This window comes from Acomys minous, assembly GCF_964271855.1.
Source record: "Acomys minous genome assembly, chromosome: 11".
NCBI classification, from domain to species: Eukaryota; Metazoa; Chordata; class Mammalia; order Rodentia; family Muridae; genus Acomys; species Acomys minous.
The window spans coordinates 7,464,327-7,476,354 of NC_140492.1; the positions used below are offsets into that span (position 1 = coordinate 7,464,327).

Below are 12,028 nucleotides of genomic sequence, written 5' to 3' on the forward strand. Positions count from 1 at the left end.
ACAATTTTTGAAATTTTGTAGAAAATATAAACTTTGAGTTATATTACTTATGACATGAATTATGAAAAGAATTCAAAATTAATTAGAAACCTCTTTAAATTCCCATAGTTAAGATTCTTTAGCCAGATTCCTTAGAAACCCTTTCTACTCCATTTCTCTCATTGCACTCCATACGGGGTGGTCTGATGGAAGTTTTCTTATGTGGGTTTCTCGTGGTTGGTTTCCTTTGCCCTCTCTTTGTACCTGTGCTAGCAGTCTTTATGTACCACTGTTATCTGATGCGCTCATTTAAGATGCAGATCTTCCGGTCCTTCCTATCCAGAAGTCTGCGTGTTAAACAACTGCTCCAAATGACTCAGAAGGGGGCAGCCTAGTGCTGTTCTTAGAGCAGTACACAGCCTAAACTCCCAGTCAGGTGTTGGATCCTCCTGTTTGTCTGATGGGTGTTGGAGAGGCATACAGAGGAGATGCTGGGGCCCTCAGATCTGACCCGTGGCTTTGGCCTGGGTTTCTGTAGAAGTTTAAATCCCAGCATTGACATTGGGCACCTAGATGACTCGTACATCCCTCCCAGCTCACTTTTGATCCAGAGAGCCAGATTCCGGGGGCAGATTACAGGTAACCATGCACTTCTAAAGGAGGTCGCTCCCTCCTACATGGAATGCTGTAAACCATGCAGCACACTCACTGACCTTGCTGTCTGTAAGGTATTCTTCAGAGTATGAGGCTGATTAGTTACCTGGAATTTGAAGCGATAGTTACGTGATGTATGTAAATTAGACTGAAAAAAATGGAAAATATTGGGAAAAAAGTGAAAAAACACCTATTTTTGAGGGATATAGTTGGCAGAGATTTAAGGAAAAATTTCTAAGACACAAAGGAATCAACCCATTGTCCCTTTTTAAAAAACTGAACAGTGTCAGATTCATCTGTTTAGATTGTAAGCTCTTATTCACAGCTATTTTATACAGCTTTTACAGAAATAAAGGAAGCCATATCTTGGTTCTTTGATCCTCATTTACTAAGCTTTAAGAGAGTGTGTGTCGTACTATCAGCAATATTGAGGGAAGAGTAAAAAATAGTAAGTTCTAGAACAGTGCAGAGATACTGAAGAGCAAAAATCTACATGAAAAAATCTCCATGAGCTTTAAGTGATGCCATTCATTGTATGTGTGTCTGTCCTCCCACCAGTCCCTTGATTTGTTTTGTTTGTTTTGCTGTTCAATAACTATTCTGTGTTTTCCAGAAAGTCTTAAGTAGACATGAGGGACTTGCAGAAGACAGTTTTCCTCTCACCCTGTATTCTAAGCAAGTTTGTAGAGCCACTGACATCTGGGGTCTCTAAAGAAAGAGTTGTCACTTTATTGGTGATCTGATGGAAGCACCTCTTAGTTCTCACATGTGCACGTAGAGTTTCCAGTCTCCCTTTTCTTTTTCTTTTTTCTTTTTGATGTTGCTGTTGTTTTGTTTTTTGAGACAGGGTTTCTCTGTAGCCTTGGCTGTCCTGGACTCGCTTTTAGACCAGACTGGCCTCGAACTCACAGAGATCCGCCTGCCTGTGCCTCCCGAGTGCTGGATTACAGGCGTGCGCCACTGTGCCCAGCTCTTGCTTTTCTTTTCAAAAAAAGTTTTGTTACTGTTTTTAAAATTATGTGGGTTTGAGTGTGTCTGTATGTGGGTATGTGCACATGAGTGCAGGTGACCTTGGAAGTCAGAGACATAGAACCCTGCAGCTGAAGTTGACAGGGTATTGGAAGCATCCCCGTGTGGGTGACTTGGGTCTTTTGCAAGAGCAGTGTGCACTTTTAATGCTGGGCCCTTTTCCTGCCCTAATATTATATCTCCTCTACGAACAAGCACGTAACTATCACCAGAAAGGCCAGGGAGACTGAGGAAACAGACGTGCTGGTCTCAGTATGGGACCTCAAAGCTAATTTATAGCTTCAGGGAGATAATTTGTGGGTCTCTCCCATTTTACAAGTGGTGCTGGGGATTGAATCCAGGACTTGCTTTATACAGACAGGTACTACCAGCTGACCTGTATCGTTAGCCTAGGCAGCCTCTTAACTAAGGATGCGATACTGTGAAGAAAATAACAAGAACCACTTGCTTGAAACTAAAACTGTGATGCTAGAATACGAATGTAAGCAGGAGAGAGTTGGAAACTAAAGGCAGAATATTACCATGGAGTTCTCAGAAAGAGAGCTAGACTGTTATTAAGAGGAATTAGAAAGTGACAAGGGATGTGTGTGCTGTGACGAGTTTCTCTACTCAGCATGAGCTGTCCCCAGTGTTGCCTGCTCTAAGAGTCATGACAAATCAACTCCCATAGGCTAAGAGAGCGTAAACTGTTAATGTCTTTCTACATGTTTTCCTGCTGTCATTGTACATCACTCATCTTTCTTAAAAATACTGTTTCTTCCTTTGCATGAGAAATACAGATTTTTCATTTGTTTATTCATTTAATAGGATAAAGCTAGTCCTGTTAGTTAGAGACAGAAATAGTAAGCCCAGGAGTAGATGTACTTGTAAAAATCATTGTTTTAATTCTTCTATTTTTTTTCTCCTGGAAACTCAGTAACTCCAAGATTTGTTCTATACTAAAAACCTATCTAGTTTGCCAGTCATTGCTGAATCTTGCTGTTGGAATTAGCAAGCAGTCTATCATAATGGCTTGTTCTGTGCAATTTCTTTCCTCATGATTGTTGAAGGAAGATTGTTAATTCTAAATATTTGTTGTTTTACAGATAAAGCTCTGATGGCACCAAATCTTGATTCCTTTGGACGTGATCGGGCACTGTATCAAGAGCATGCAAAACGCCGGATTGCGGAGCGGGAAGCCAGGAGGTGATTCTGAAAATACTCTGTGTTTTGTTAGGGAAGCTAGAGTCTCTTTTATCTAAATGCAGAAATCAATCTTTGTTATCTAGGACTCGCCGTAGGCAAGCCAGAGAGCAAACCGGCCAGATGGCAGACCACCTTGAAGGCCTTTCCAGTGATGACGAGGAGACTTCCACAGACATTACTAATTTCAACCTGGAGAAAGGTGAGACTCATCAGATTGTTCTCTACTTGGCTGTGTTTTAAACATTCTTTACTTTTTACTAAAAATTTTTTAAAATGTCTATTTATTTATTTGTGTGTGTGTCTGCATTGCTTCATGGCCTTAGGGAGGCCAGAACAGCTTCACAGTGTTAGCTCTTCACCATGTGAGGCTCCAGGCATTAAACTCAGGGCATCAGGCTCAGGGGCAAGAGCTCTTACCTGCCGGGCCATCTTGATAGCCCTCATGGTTTTAAATCATGAAATGGTTAGAATTCTTGTGTCTTCTATAGTAAGTGAGGTTCTACTTTCCATCCTTTTTTTATTTTATTACTAAATATAGTTCTCAAAAATAAGAGTTAACAGTTTGCTAGGAGAGTTAACTCATATAGTGATTTTGGTCCTCAGAGCCTGTAGTTACTCTACTGAAGCTGTCTGGTGTGACTCTTAAGGCTGGCCAGTTGGGTAGCAAGGAGCTCTCAGCCTAGAAAGAGCCCCTGGGAGAGCAGTGTGGACTTTCAAGCAAGAGGAGTAGTGGTACAGCTGTCTGCTGGGCATTTCTATAGTGCACCCTAAATAACCACTGCCGATCTGTCTCCCCCACACCCCACAAGCACACATACTAGGGATTGAATTTAAGTTCTTACACGTGCTAGGCAAATGAGCTGCCACTGAACTAGTCTCAGCCTTTTGAAAGTACATTTTAAGATAGTCTCTCTAAGTTGCCCAGACCGACCTTGAACTTGTGATCTGCTTGCCCTAGCTTCCCTGTTAACAGGCCTAATTTCCTTGACTTGTGGGTGGGTTTTTTGTTTGTTTGTTTGTTTTGATTTTTGGTTTTGTTTGTTTTGTTTTTAGGATTTTATTTATTTATTATTAAGAATGCAGTGCTCTGCCTGCATGTATACCTGCATGCCAGAAGAGAGCATTGGAACACATTATAGATGGTTGTGAGACACTACATGGTTCCTGGGAATCGAACTCAGGACCTCTGGAAGAGCAGATAGTGCTCTTAACCTCTAAGCCATCTCTCCAGCCCTGACTTGTGTTTTTTAAAACAGAGTCTTGAAGCCCAGGCTAGCTTCAGCTCATTCTGTGTCCAAACTGACTTTCAACTCATTACCTAGTCAAAGATGCTTTTGAGCTCCTGGTCTTCTCCTGCCTCCACTTCCTAAATACTGGGAATGCAGGTGTGCTGCTCTACCATACCTAACTTCCAACCTTTATATAGTGAACATTTTTGGACACGTGGAAAATTTGAGAGAACAATGATGCCCAGGGTAGGTCCATCATCCAGATTGAAGATGCTGACATTTTACTGCTTTGCTTTGTCTCTGTGTGTATGTGTGTGTCACTGCCCATTTGGAAGTGGCTTACTATAGACACCTTGACACTACTCACAAAGACTTGGGAACACAATTCAGTTCTCCATCTGCACGGTTAGCTGCTGAGCCATCGCACCAGTGAAACACGGTAGTTTTCTGCTGCTTTAAAACTTCGTTTGTAATTTTGTTCTAGATCGCATTTTGAAAGAGTCCAGCAAAGTTTTTGAAGATGTCCTTGAGAGTTTCTATTCAATTGATTGCATTAAAGCACAATTTGAAGCATGGCGTTCAAAATACTACACATCCTATAAAGATGCTTACATTGGTCTTTGTTTGCCAAAACTGTTCAACCCTCTCATCAGACTGCAGCTCCTCACCTGGACTCCTCTTGAGGTGGGTGTTTTCTACCACTGTTCAGAAGCAGTATAGCTTAGGGTTAGGGTACTTTATGCCTTAAAAGCTAGGGAGGGAGATCCAGTATAATCTATAATCAATAAGATAGACTGTATCTGATATTAATGTTTTAAATAGGTTTTTTAAATCTCAGTTTATATAAAATTTTATTCTTAGTGAAAACTATATATTAATGCTGGGTTATGAGCACGAATAGCAAGAAGTTGGTCTTTTTTCCTAGGATAACTTGGACCCTAATGGGAAAATACAATAGGGCAAGTGTAAAATGAGGACTTGAACTAAGTGATTATGAAAAATGAAAAGGGTGAAACAAACTAAATTGTATGAAGATGGAGTCAGGAGAGCTGTTGTCTGGTATATGAGAGTGAAGAGCAGAACTGACTACTGGGCACTTTGTGGTGACAGTTATGATTGGGTCTAAGTTACCGACGTGGTGAGTCTCGGTACCTGATTGATAGTAATGAATGAGATGAGTAAATGACAAGGAATAGGGGATTTCAATGAATCTGTTAATAAGCTAAAGAAATTTCAACTCCAGAAACTGCTTGGTTCCCAGAAAGTGCCACCTCTAGTAGACCTGTGCATGTGTCTCGGTAGACTACAAAGGCTCAAGGTTCTGTGGGTTGGAAGTCTCTTATTTAGCTTCCTCTATCCACTGCTATTAGCTTTCTTGGCCTTCTTGAACACCCTTGGCTGTCCCAACATCACAAAATTGCTGTGTCCCATTGGGATCCAGGCTGCTGTGTGCTGTCCTGAGCTAGCAGTTTACTTCATCTGTGATTTCTTTTAATGATCCTGGCCCTGTGCCCCTTCTGCCTCATCTGAAAACAGTGTTTTGTCTATTTTGTCCAGTGCTTGCTTGTTAGGCCAGAGGGTAACTTCTAACATGGCTGAAAGCAGAAGCAGTCACTGTTTTAAATGATGGAGTAACCTTTTTAATGTTTTAGGCAAAATGCCGTGACTTTGAAAATATGCTGTGGTTTGAATCTCTGCTGTTTTATGGCTGTGAAGAACGAGAGCAAGAGAAGGATGATGTCGACGTTGCTCTGCTGCCCACCATTGTGGAGAAGGTCATTCTTCCCAAGCTGACAGGTAGCCGTCAGGAGGGGCTCGGCACACTGGGCTTCTCAGATGTGCTTAGAGTTCTTAGTCCAGTGACTGTGCCATCACAGACCTTACATGATCAGTGTCAGGTTCCACATGGCCCAAGGATGGTAAAGGCGAGAAAATGCTTAACTTGAGGCTTGAAGACCACTCTGCAGGGAGTAAAAGCTCATCAGTAGGTTGGTTTTAAAGACTAAAGATAGCTTGATGCCAAACTGAATAGATACTTTAGGTAGTCATATACATCAGTTTTCTTTATTTTCTTGAAAAATTAGAAATTAGTGATGCAGGAACCTATTTTTAATCAAAAAATAAAAATGAAACCCAGTTAGAAGTTTTGGTTGTCTAAATATGATCCTTTGTTTCATTGAGTAGCATGAGTAAGAATGTCTTGCCTCCCTCGTCACACATCTCCTTCAGAGTCTGTAGTTAACTGGACAGGAGACAAAGGCTGGCCAGGCACAGTTGCTGCAGTTCTGCAGTGCCAGCAGCTGCTGGGGTTGGGGATGCCACAGCAGCGGCATTGCTGTGAATTGAAGGCCACTGAGGGTTTCTCTAAAAAGAAAAAAAAAAACTTGTCCTTTTTTTAAAGGACAAATTCTGAGGTTTCTGTTATAAAGCACAAAAGTAAAATACTGGTATTTATAACCAAAGAACTATCCAACGTTAAAAGTAAGCTGCCGTTTTTCTACATTTTAACATCTTGTCTCTTGTTTCTTACTAGTGATTGCTGAAAACATGTGGGATCCCTTTTCTACAACACAGACTTCAAGAATGGTTGGAATCACTCTAAAATTAATAAATGGCTATCCTTCAGTAGTCAATGCAGAAAATAAGAACACACAGGTACTTTAGTTCCTATGCTTGGGGAGGTTTTTTCTTCTGTTGAAAAGGAGCCAGGGTTTAAAAGAATGAATGGTTCCCAGTAATTACTGTAGGAGAAAGTACTCCCAGGGTAATCTGCCCTGTATATACAATTAAGCTGTTCATCTTCAGTGGTACAAATTTCTATGGAAGAAAGATGCCAAGTCACATAGCTCACTTCTAGTTCCACCAGTCAGACATCCCAGTAAAAACTGCTTTCTTTAGGGGACGATAGAAAGCAAAACCACTAGATTAATTTATGATTGATGATTGAAATTTAAATAGCATAGGTAAATTTAAATAGCATATGTAAAATTGCTGCTCTCACTGAGCTGATTGGGTAAGCCTTTTTTCATTGAATTTCAACTAACCTTATTTTGAAAATAAACTGTTTATTTTAAATCTTTATATACTAGATTTGGAGTTGAAAAACTGGCAAATGGCTTTATTGATTAGTAATTGTTGAGAAGTTATCTGGTAGAGTTGTAAGTATTAAAATTATTTAACATAATTCAAATATTCTTCTAACTCTGTAGGTATACCTTAAAGCACTTTTATTGAGGATGAGAAGAACTTTAGATGATGATGTATTCATGCCCCTGTATCCCAAAAAGTAAGTAATGCATACAAACATGAAGTGTAACATTTCACACTTGCTTTCAGAGTCTAAGCTAGAAAGTCAGGGTTGCTTGAACTGCAAACTTTACCTGTATAGTATAAAATTACCTCAGAAAAATTGACGGAATTGATCTTTTGAACAGAATAAAGCAAATAATGCTCTTTGTTCTTTCTTAGTATCCCAGAATTCAGTTATGTTGTTTTGGTTCCATGGGTGTATTTGCTTTCTTTGGGCTTCTGACTTGCTCACTTTTCCTTTTTCTTTTCTTTTCCTTCCTTTTTTATATCCCTCTTTCCTTTTCAACTTTCCTCTTCAACTTTGCCTGTCCTTTTTTCCCTGCTGTCCCTCTCCCCTTCTCTGTCCCTACCCCCCTCTCTCTATCCATGCTCCTCTCTCTAGCCCTGGCCCTCTCTCCTTTCTCTCCCTTTCCTCTCTCTCTATCCCCACTGTGTGTTGCTTCTAGGATGAATGCCAAGCAAGCATTTTGCCTTCAGGCTCACCCTAGTTTAACACTGCTGCATGATTTTTCTCATCCTGTTTACTTGTAGACATTCTTGTTGATAGGAATAAAACGGCATTTACTTATAAAATATTTGACTGTGATTTATTTCTCTTCTTTTAGTGTCTTAGAGAACAAAAATTCTGGGCCTTACTTATTTTTTCAGCGTCAGTTTTGGTCTTCTGTCAAGGTATGTATTCATAGACCATCTAAAATACATGATTTTTTTGGACTTCATGTACTATATTTTGAGAGAATTGTGTTTTTTTATTAACTTAGGTTTATGTCTGTGTGAAATACACACCTTCATTTTACAACCAAATATTATCTCAAACATTTCAGTTTGATATTCTTACAGGAAAGTTTGAAAGTAAGGCCTATGTAATCTCACAAACTGCTTAACTGTAAGTCACAGCTTAATGAATGCACAAAGTAATATGTTCAGCAACTATAACAGCAGCTTCTCTCCTGAGTAGGGTACAGCACTGGCTGAGACAGAAGCCTTCTGCGTGAATTTATAGTACAGTCTACTTGGCAGGTAGATGGCAGACAGATGACTCCAGCTGTAGTAGCAATATCCCCCTCCCCCACCCCCAGGTTTGATGGGAGCTCAGATGGGCAAGTCTACTGTCGCAGTAGGAGATTCTCTCCTTCCCAGGCAGTGATCCTGAGATTACAACACAAGAGGAGTTAAATAGAGTCCAGGCAAAGGATAGCGGGGCAGGTACAGGGTGGCCAGGGTTAGGGAAGCAAAGTCATCTGAGGCGTGTCTTTATCCTAAAGGCTAGAGGAAGCTGTCACATTCTGTCTGTCCATTTCTCCTTTGCTATAATTTACACACATTTGCTCTTTATGTGGGTTTTCATAAAACACATTTGTCACCACTATCAAAGTGAATGACACATGTCCCTAAAAGTTCCTTTGTAGTTTAGCCCACTTCTGACCATCTCCCAATCTGTTTGTGCTCTGTGGTTTTCTTTTCAGGGATGCTTTATTTGTGGAATTACACAGTAGGGAGCCGTTTGAGTCTGGCTCTTCTTGAGGAGTGTTTGAGAATCATTTGCGTTTTACGTTATCAGTGGTGTGTTGAAGTAAGTTGAGGGCGATGATAATGCAACTCCTTTCTGTTGCTGTTAATTGTGCCACAGCCTTTATATTGAAACCCAGAAGGCCCTGTCAGGCAGACACTGTCACTGTCATTCTCTGTGTGGGTCAGGAGGCACAGTCTGACCTTCAGTGAATTCTATTGGTAGCATAAGATGGCAATCTAGTTCAGACCAGTCTGCCTTTGAATAGCTCTTGTTAACAGGTTCTGCAAGAGAGTGAGTTCTGAATACCCTCAAGCTACCGTGTGTGTGTGTGTGTGTGTGTGTACACTGATTTTTCTCTTAAAGGGGAGTAGCTTTGTGTTGTACTTAAGAAAATTGAGTGGAGAGACCCAAATAATTTCTATAATCTTGTTTCTGTTATGGAACTCCGCTTTAAAAAGGTGGTCTAGTATGCTTGCTGGCAGTCACTGGAGTAAAGTAACTACAGAGTGCAGAAAAATGATAGTGGCTTAGATTCGTGCAGTTAGAGAAAAAGACAGGTTGGATAGAGGTGGCATCAAAATACTTGACAAAGAGGCCAAGAGTGAGCTGTGTGCTTCTTGCCTGCGCAGTTGGCTACATAGAGAAGGCTGCCATTTCCTACATTGAGAAATAGTGGGAAACTAGACATTGTTATGGTGGAGCAGGATGAGGCTCCCAATTCATAACAGTATATTTCCTTTTATACATGTTAGGTATGAGTAGCTTCAGCTGTCCAGAGGTTGTGACTCAGTACAGACCGTGGGGATTTGTCAGCTGTGCAATGTGGGAGTCAGAGATAAAGCATCTCCAGCCGTTGTAAGGGGCCCATGGTACCAGGTGATTTAAGAGATAGAATTGCCTGAGAGTACCATTTGCATTGGCAGAAAATGTTATCTGTGTGTGTTTAGTATGGCATCACTAGCTACATGTTTCCATCCAAGGTTTAGCTAACTAATAATGTAAAATTCAAGAATTCTTATAGTGTAGTATAGTGTAGATACTTCCCAAGTGTTTATTAATACTCTGGCAAGGCAGTCATCTGTCTATTTCATTGGTGGCTTACTGTGGAACTAATTTACTTTGTACTTAATAATGATTGCTTGATATTGCCTCTGAATACTACTTTTTTTTTCTTTTAGCTACTGGGAAATTTTCTTCAATGGTATGGCATTTTCTCAAACAAAACTCTTCAAGAGTTATCAATAGATGGCTTACTAAACAGATACATTCTCATGGCTTTTCAGAATTCAGAATATGGAGATGACAGCATCAGAAAAGCTCAAAATGTGAGTTGAATAAACATACTGCAGTTTAAAGCATACACATCAAGGCAAGGTCAGCTTCTTTGTCTGAGGAAGAGTAGGAGGAGTTTATAAAACTCCCTTAACAGTTGGACCTGCTGTAGCTAATAGTTAAACTGCCCAGCTAGTCCCAAACATTACTTTTTTTTTTTTAAACCCAAGAAATAGACAGTTGATCTTAACCAAAAGTCTACATGAAAATCTATTTGTCTATATATATGGTTCTGTGAGTATTTTATAGATAATTATGAAATTTTTATTTTAGGAGTAAATTTTCTTCATGGTTGGTTGTTCTGAGCAGTTCAGAATAACTGCTTTTTTTCTTCTCACTTAAGAAATAATTTTAACTGGGGGAGGACAGGGTGGTGCACACTTTTAACCCAGCACTCAGAAGGCAGAAGCAGGACAATCTCTTAAATTCAAGGTCAGCCTGATTTATAGAGAGTTCCAGGAAAGACAGGGCTACACAGAGGAAAAACAACCCTGTCTTGAAAAACAGACAAACAAAAATGAAAGAAATTTAATACTAATTTTAATAAGAATACTACTTATAATCATGGTTTACACAATTTGCTAGTTTTAAATTTATTTTTACCAATCACTAACAGTTATAACAATCATTAAATTAATGTAAATTTGCTAGTAGTAGGTTTTTTGGGGTTTGGGGGTTTTGGTTTTTGTTGTTGTTGTTTGATTCTGTCTGGGATGGAACTAACTTTGTAGACTAGGCTGGCTTCAAACTCACAGAGATCTGCCTGCCATCTGCCTTCTGAGTGCTAGGATTAAAGGTGAGAGTAACCCATGCCAAGGCAGTATTTATTTATTTATTTGTTTTTAACTTCAGAACTTCATCAGACTAAATCTCTGACATGTAGCCTCATTGCCTCTATTTTTGAATATTTCCTACAAACCTGAACGTTACTGCTCATGACCGGAACCAAGAAGGGCATTCACACCAGCACTGTACTGTTACCTAGTCCTTAGTGACCCATCCAGTGTGCATTGTCAGTTATGTAAAGCATTCTTCACTCACAGAAGAAACACCCAGTTATTTAATTAGCGAGTCTCTTTAATCTAGAAAGTGCTTCATTTCTTTCTTGAACTTTACAATCTTGACATCTTTGAAGGTGACTGGCCAATGGTTTGTAGTATGCTCTTGGTCTGAGTATGTCTAAGGTCTCCATTAGATTCAAGCTCTGCATCTTTGGCAGAGATTGCTTATATATTCCCTGAGTGTGTGGTTACCCTGCAGCTCTAAAAGGGAGCGCTTGCTTTCTTGAATGAGACAGGCCAGAAGGTGACAGTTCGCTGGTTACTGGGCTAAGGTTCTTGGTGCATGCCAGATCTCTGGTGTATATGTTCTAATCTTACTGTGGGCTAACTGAGTTCCTACAGCCAACATGGATGCCACTCACTAAAATATTCAGGAAAGAAGTGACTATATTACCATATTTCTATATGTGTTTTTATGAGCGGCACTTAGTTTGTTTGAGTCACATTGGATACTTGGGGAAAAAAAGGCAACCAGTTATTGTATGTCTATTTAAATACTTGGCAGATTATCTTGTTTTGAGTGTCTGGGCCATTGTGAAAACTCAGACATTGGCCGGGCATGGTGGCACACTCCTTTAATCCCAGCACTTGGGAGGCAGAGGTAGGCTGATTGCTGTGAGTTCGAGGCCAGCCTGGTCTACAAAGTAAGTCCAGGACAGCCAAGGCTACACAGAGAAAACCTGTCTCAAAAACAAACAAACAAACAAAAACCCTCAGCATTGGTATAGTTAATGTGA

At 40.1% G+C, this 12,028-nt stretch overlaps 1 protein-coding gene across 2 annotated transcripts in view; it reads left to right on the forward strand.

The window, feature by feature from the left end:
* Positions 1 to 12,028, forward strand: part of PAXBP1 (PAX3 and PAX7 binding protein 1) — a 30,101-nt gene that overhangs the window by 15,249 nt on the left and 2,824 nt on the right. Inside the window, exons 9-17 of one of the 2 annotated variants that reach the window (XM_084801505.1) lie at positions 2,748 to 2,847; positions 2,931 to 3,046; positions 4,561 to 4,760; positions 5,729 to 5,873; positions 6,610 to 6,731; positions 7,286 to 7,362; positions 7,991 to 8,057; positions 10,077 to 10,099; positions 10,182 to 10,223. In XM_084801505.1, coding sequence (XP_084657631.1) covers positions 2,748 to 2,847; positions 2,931 to 3,046; positions 4,561 to 4,760; positions 5,729 to 5,873; positions 6,610 to 6,731; positions 7,286 to 7,362; positions 7,991 to 8,057; positions 10,077 to 10,099; position 10,182 — 851 coding nt within the window. In that variant the 3' untranslated portion in view covers positions 10,183 to 10,223. Of the gene's footprint in view, positions 1 to 2,747; positions 2,848 to 2,930; positions 3,047 to 4,560; positions 4,761 to 5,728; positions 5,874 to 6,609; positions 6,732 to 7,285; positions 7,363 to 7,990; positions 8,058 to 10,076; positions 10,224 to 12,028 lie in introns of both variants that reach the window. The other variant, XM_084801504.1, reaches the window with a different exon arrangement.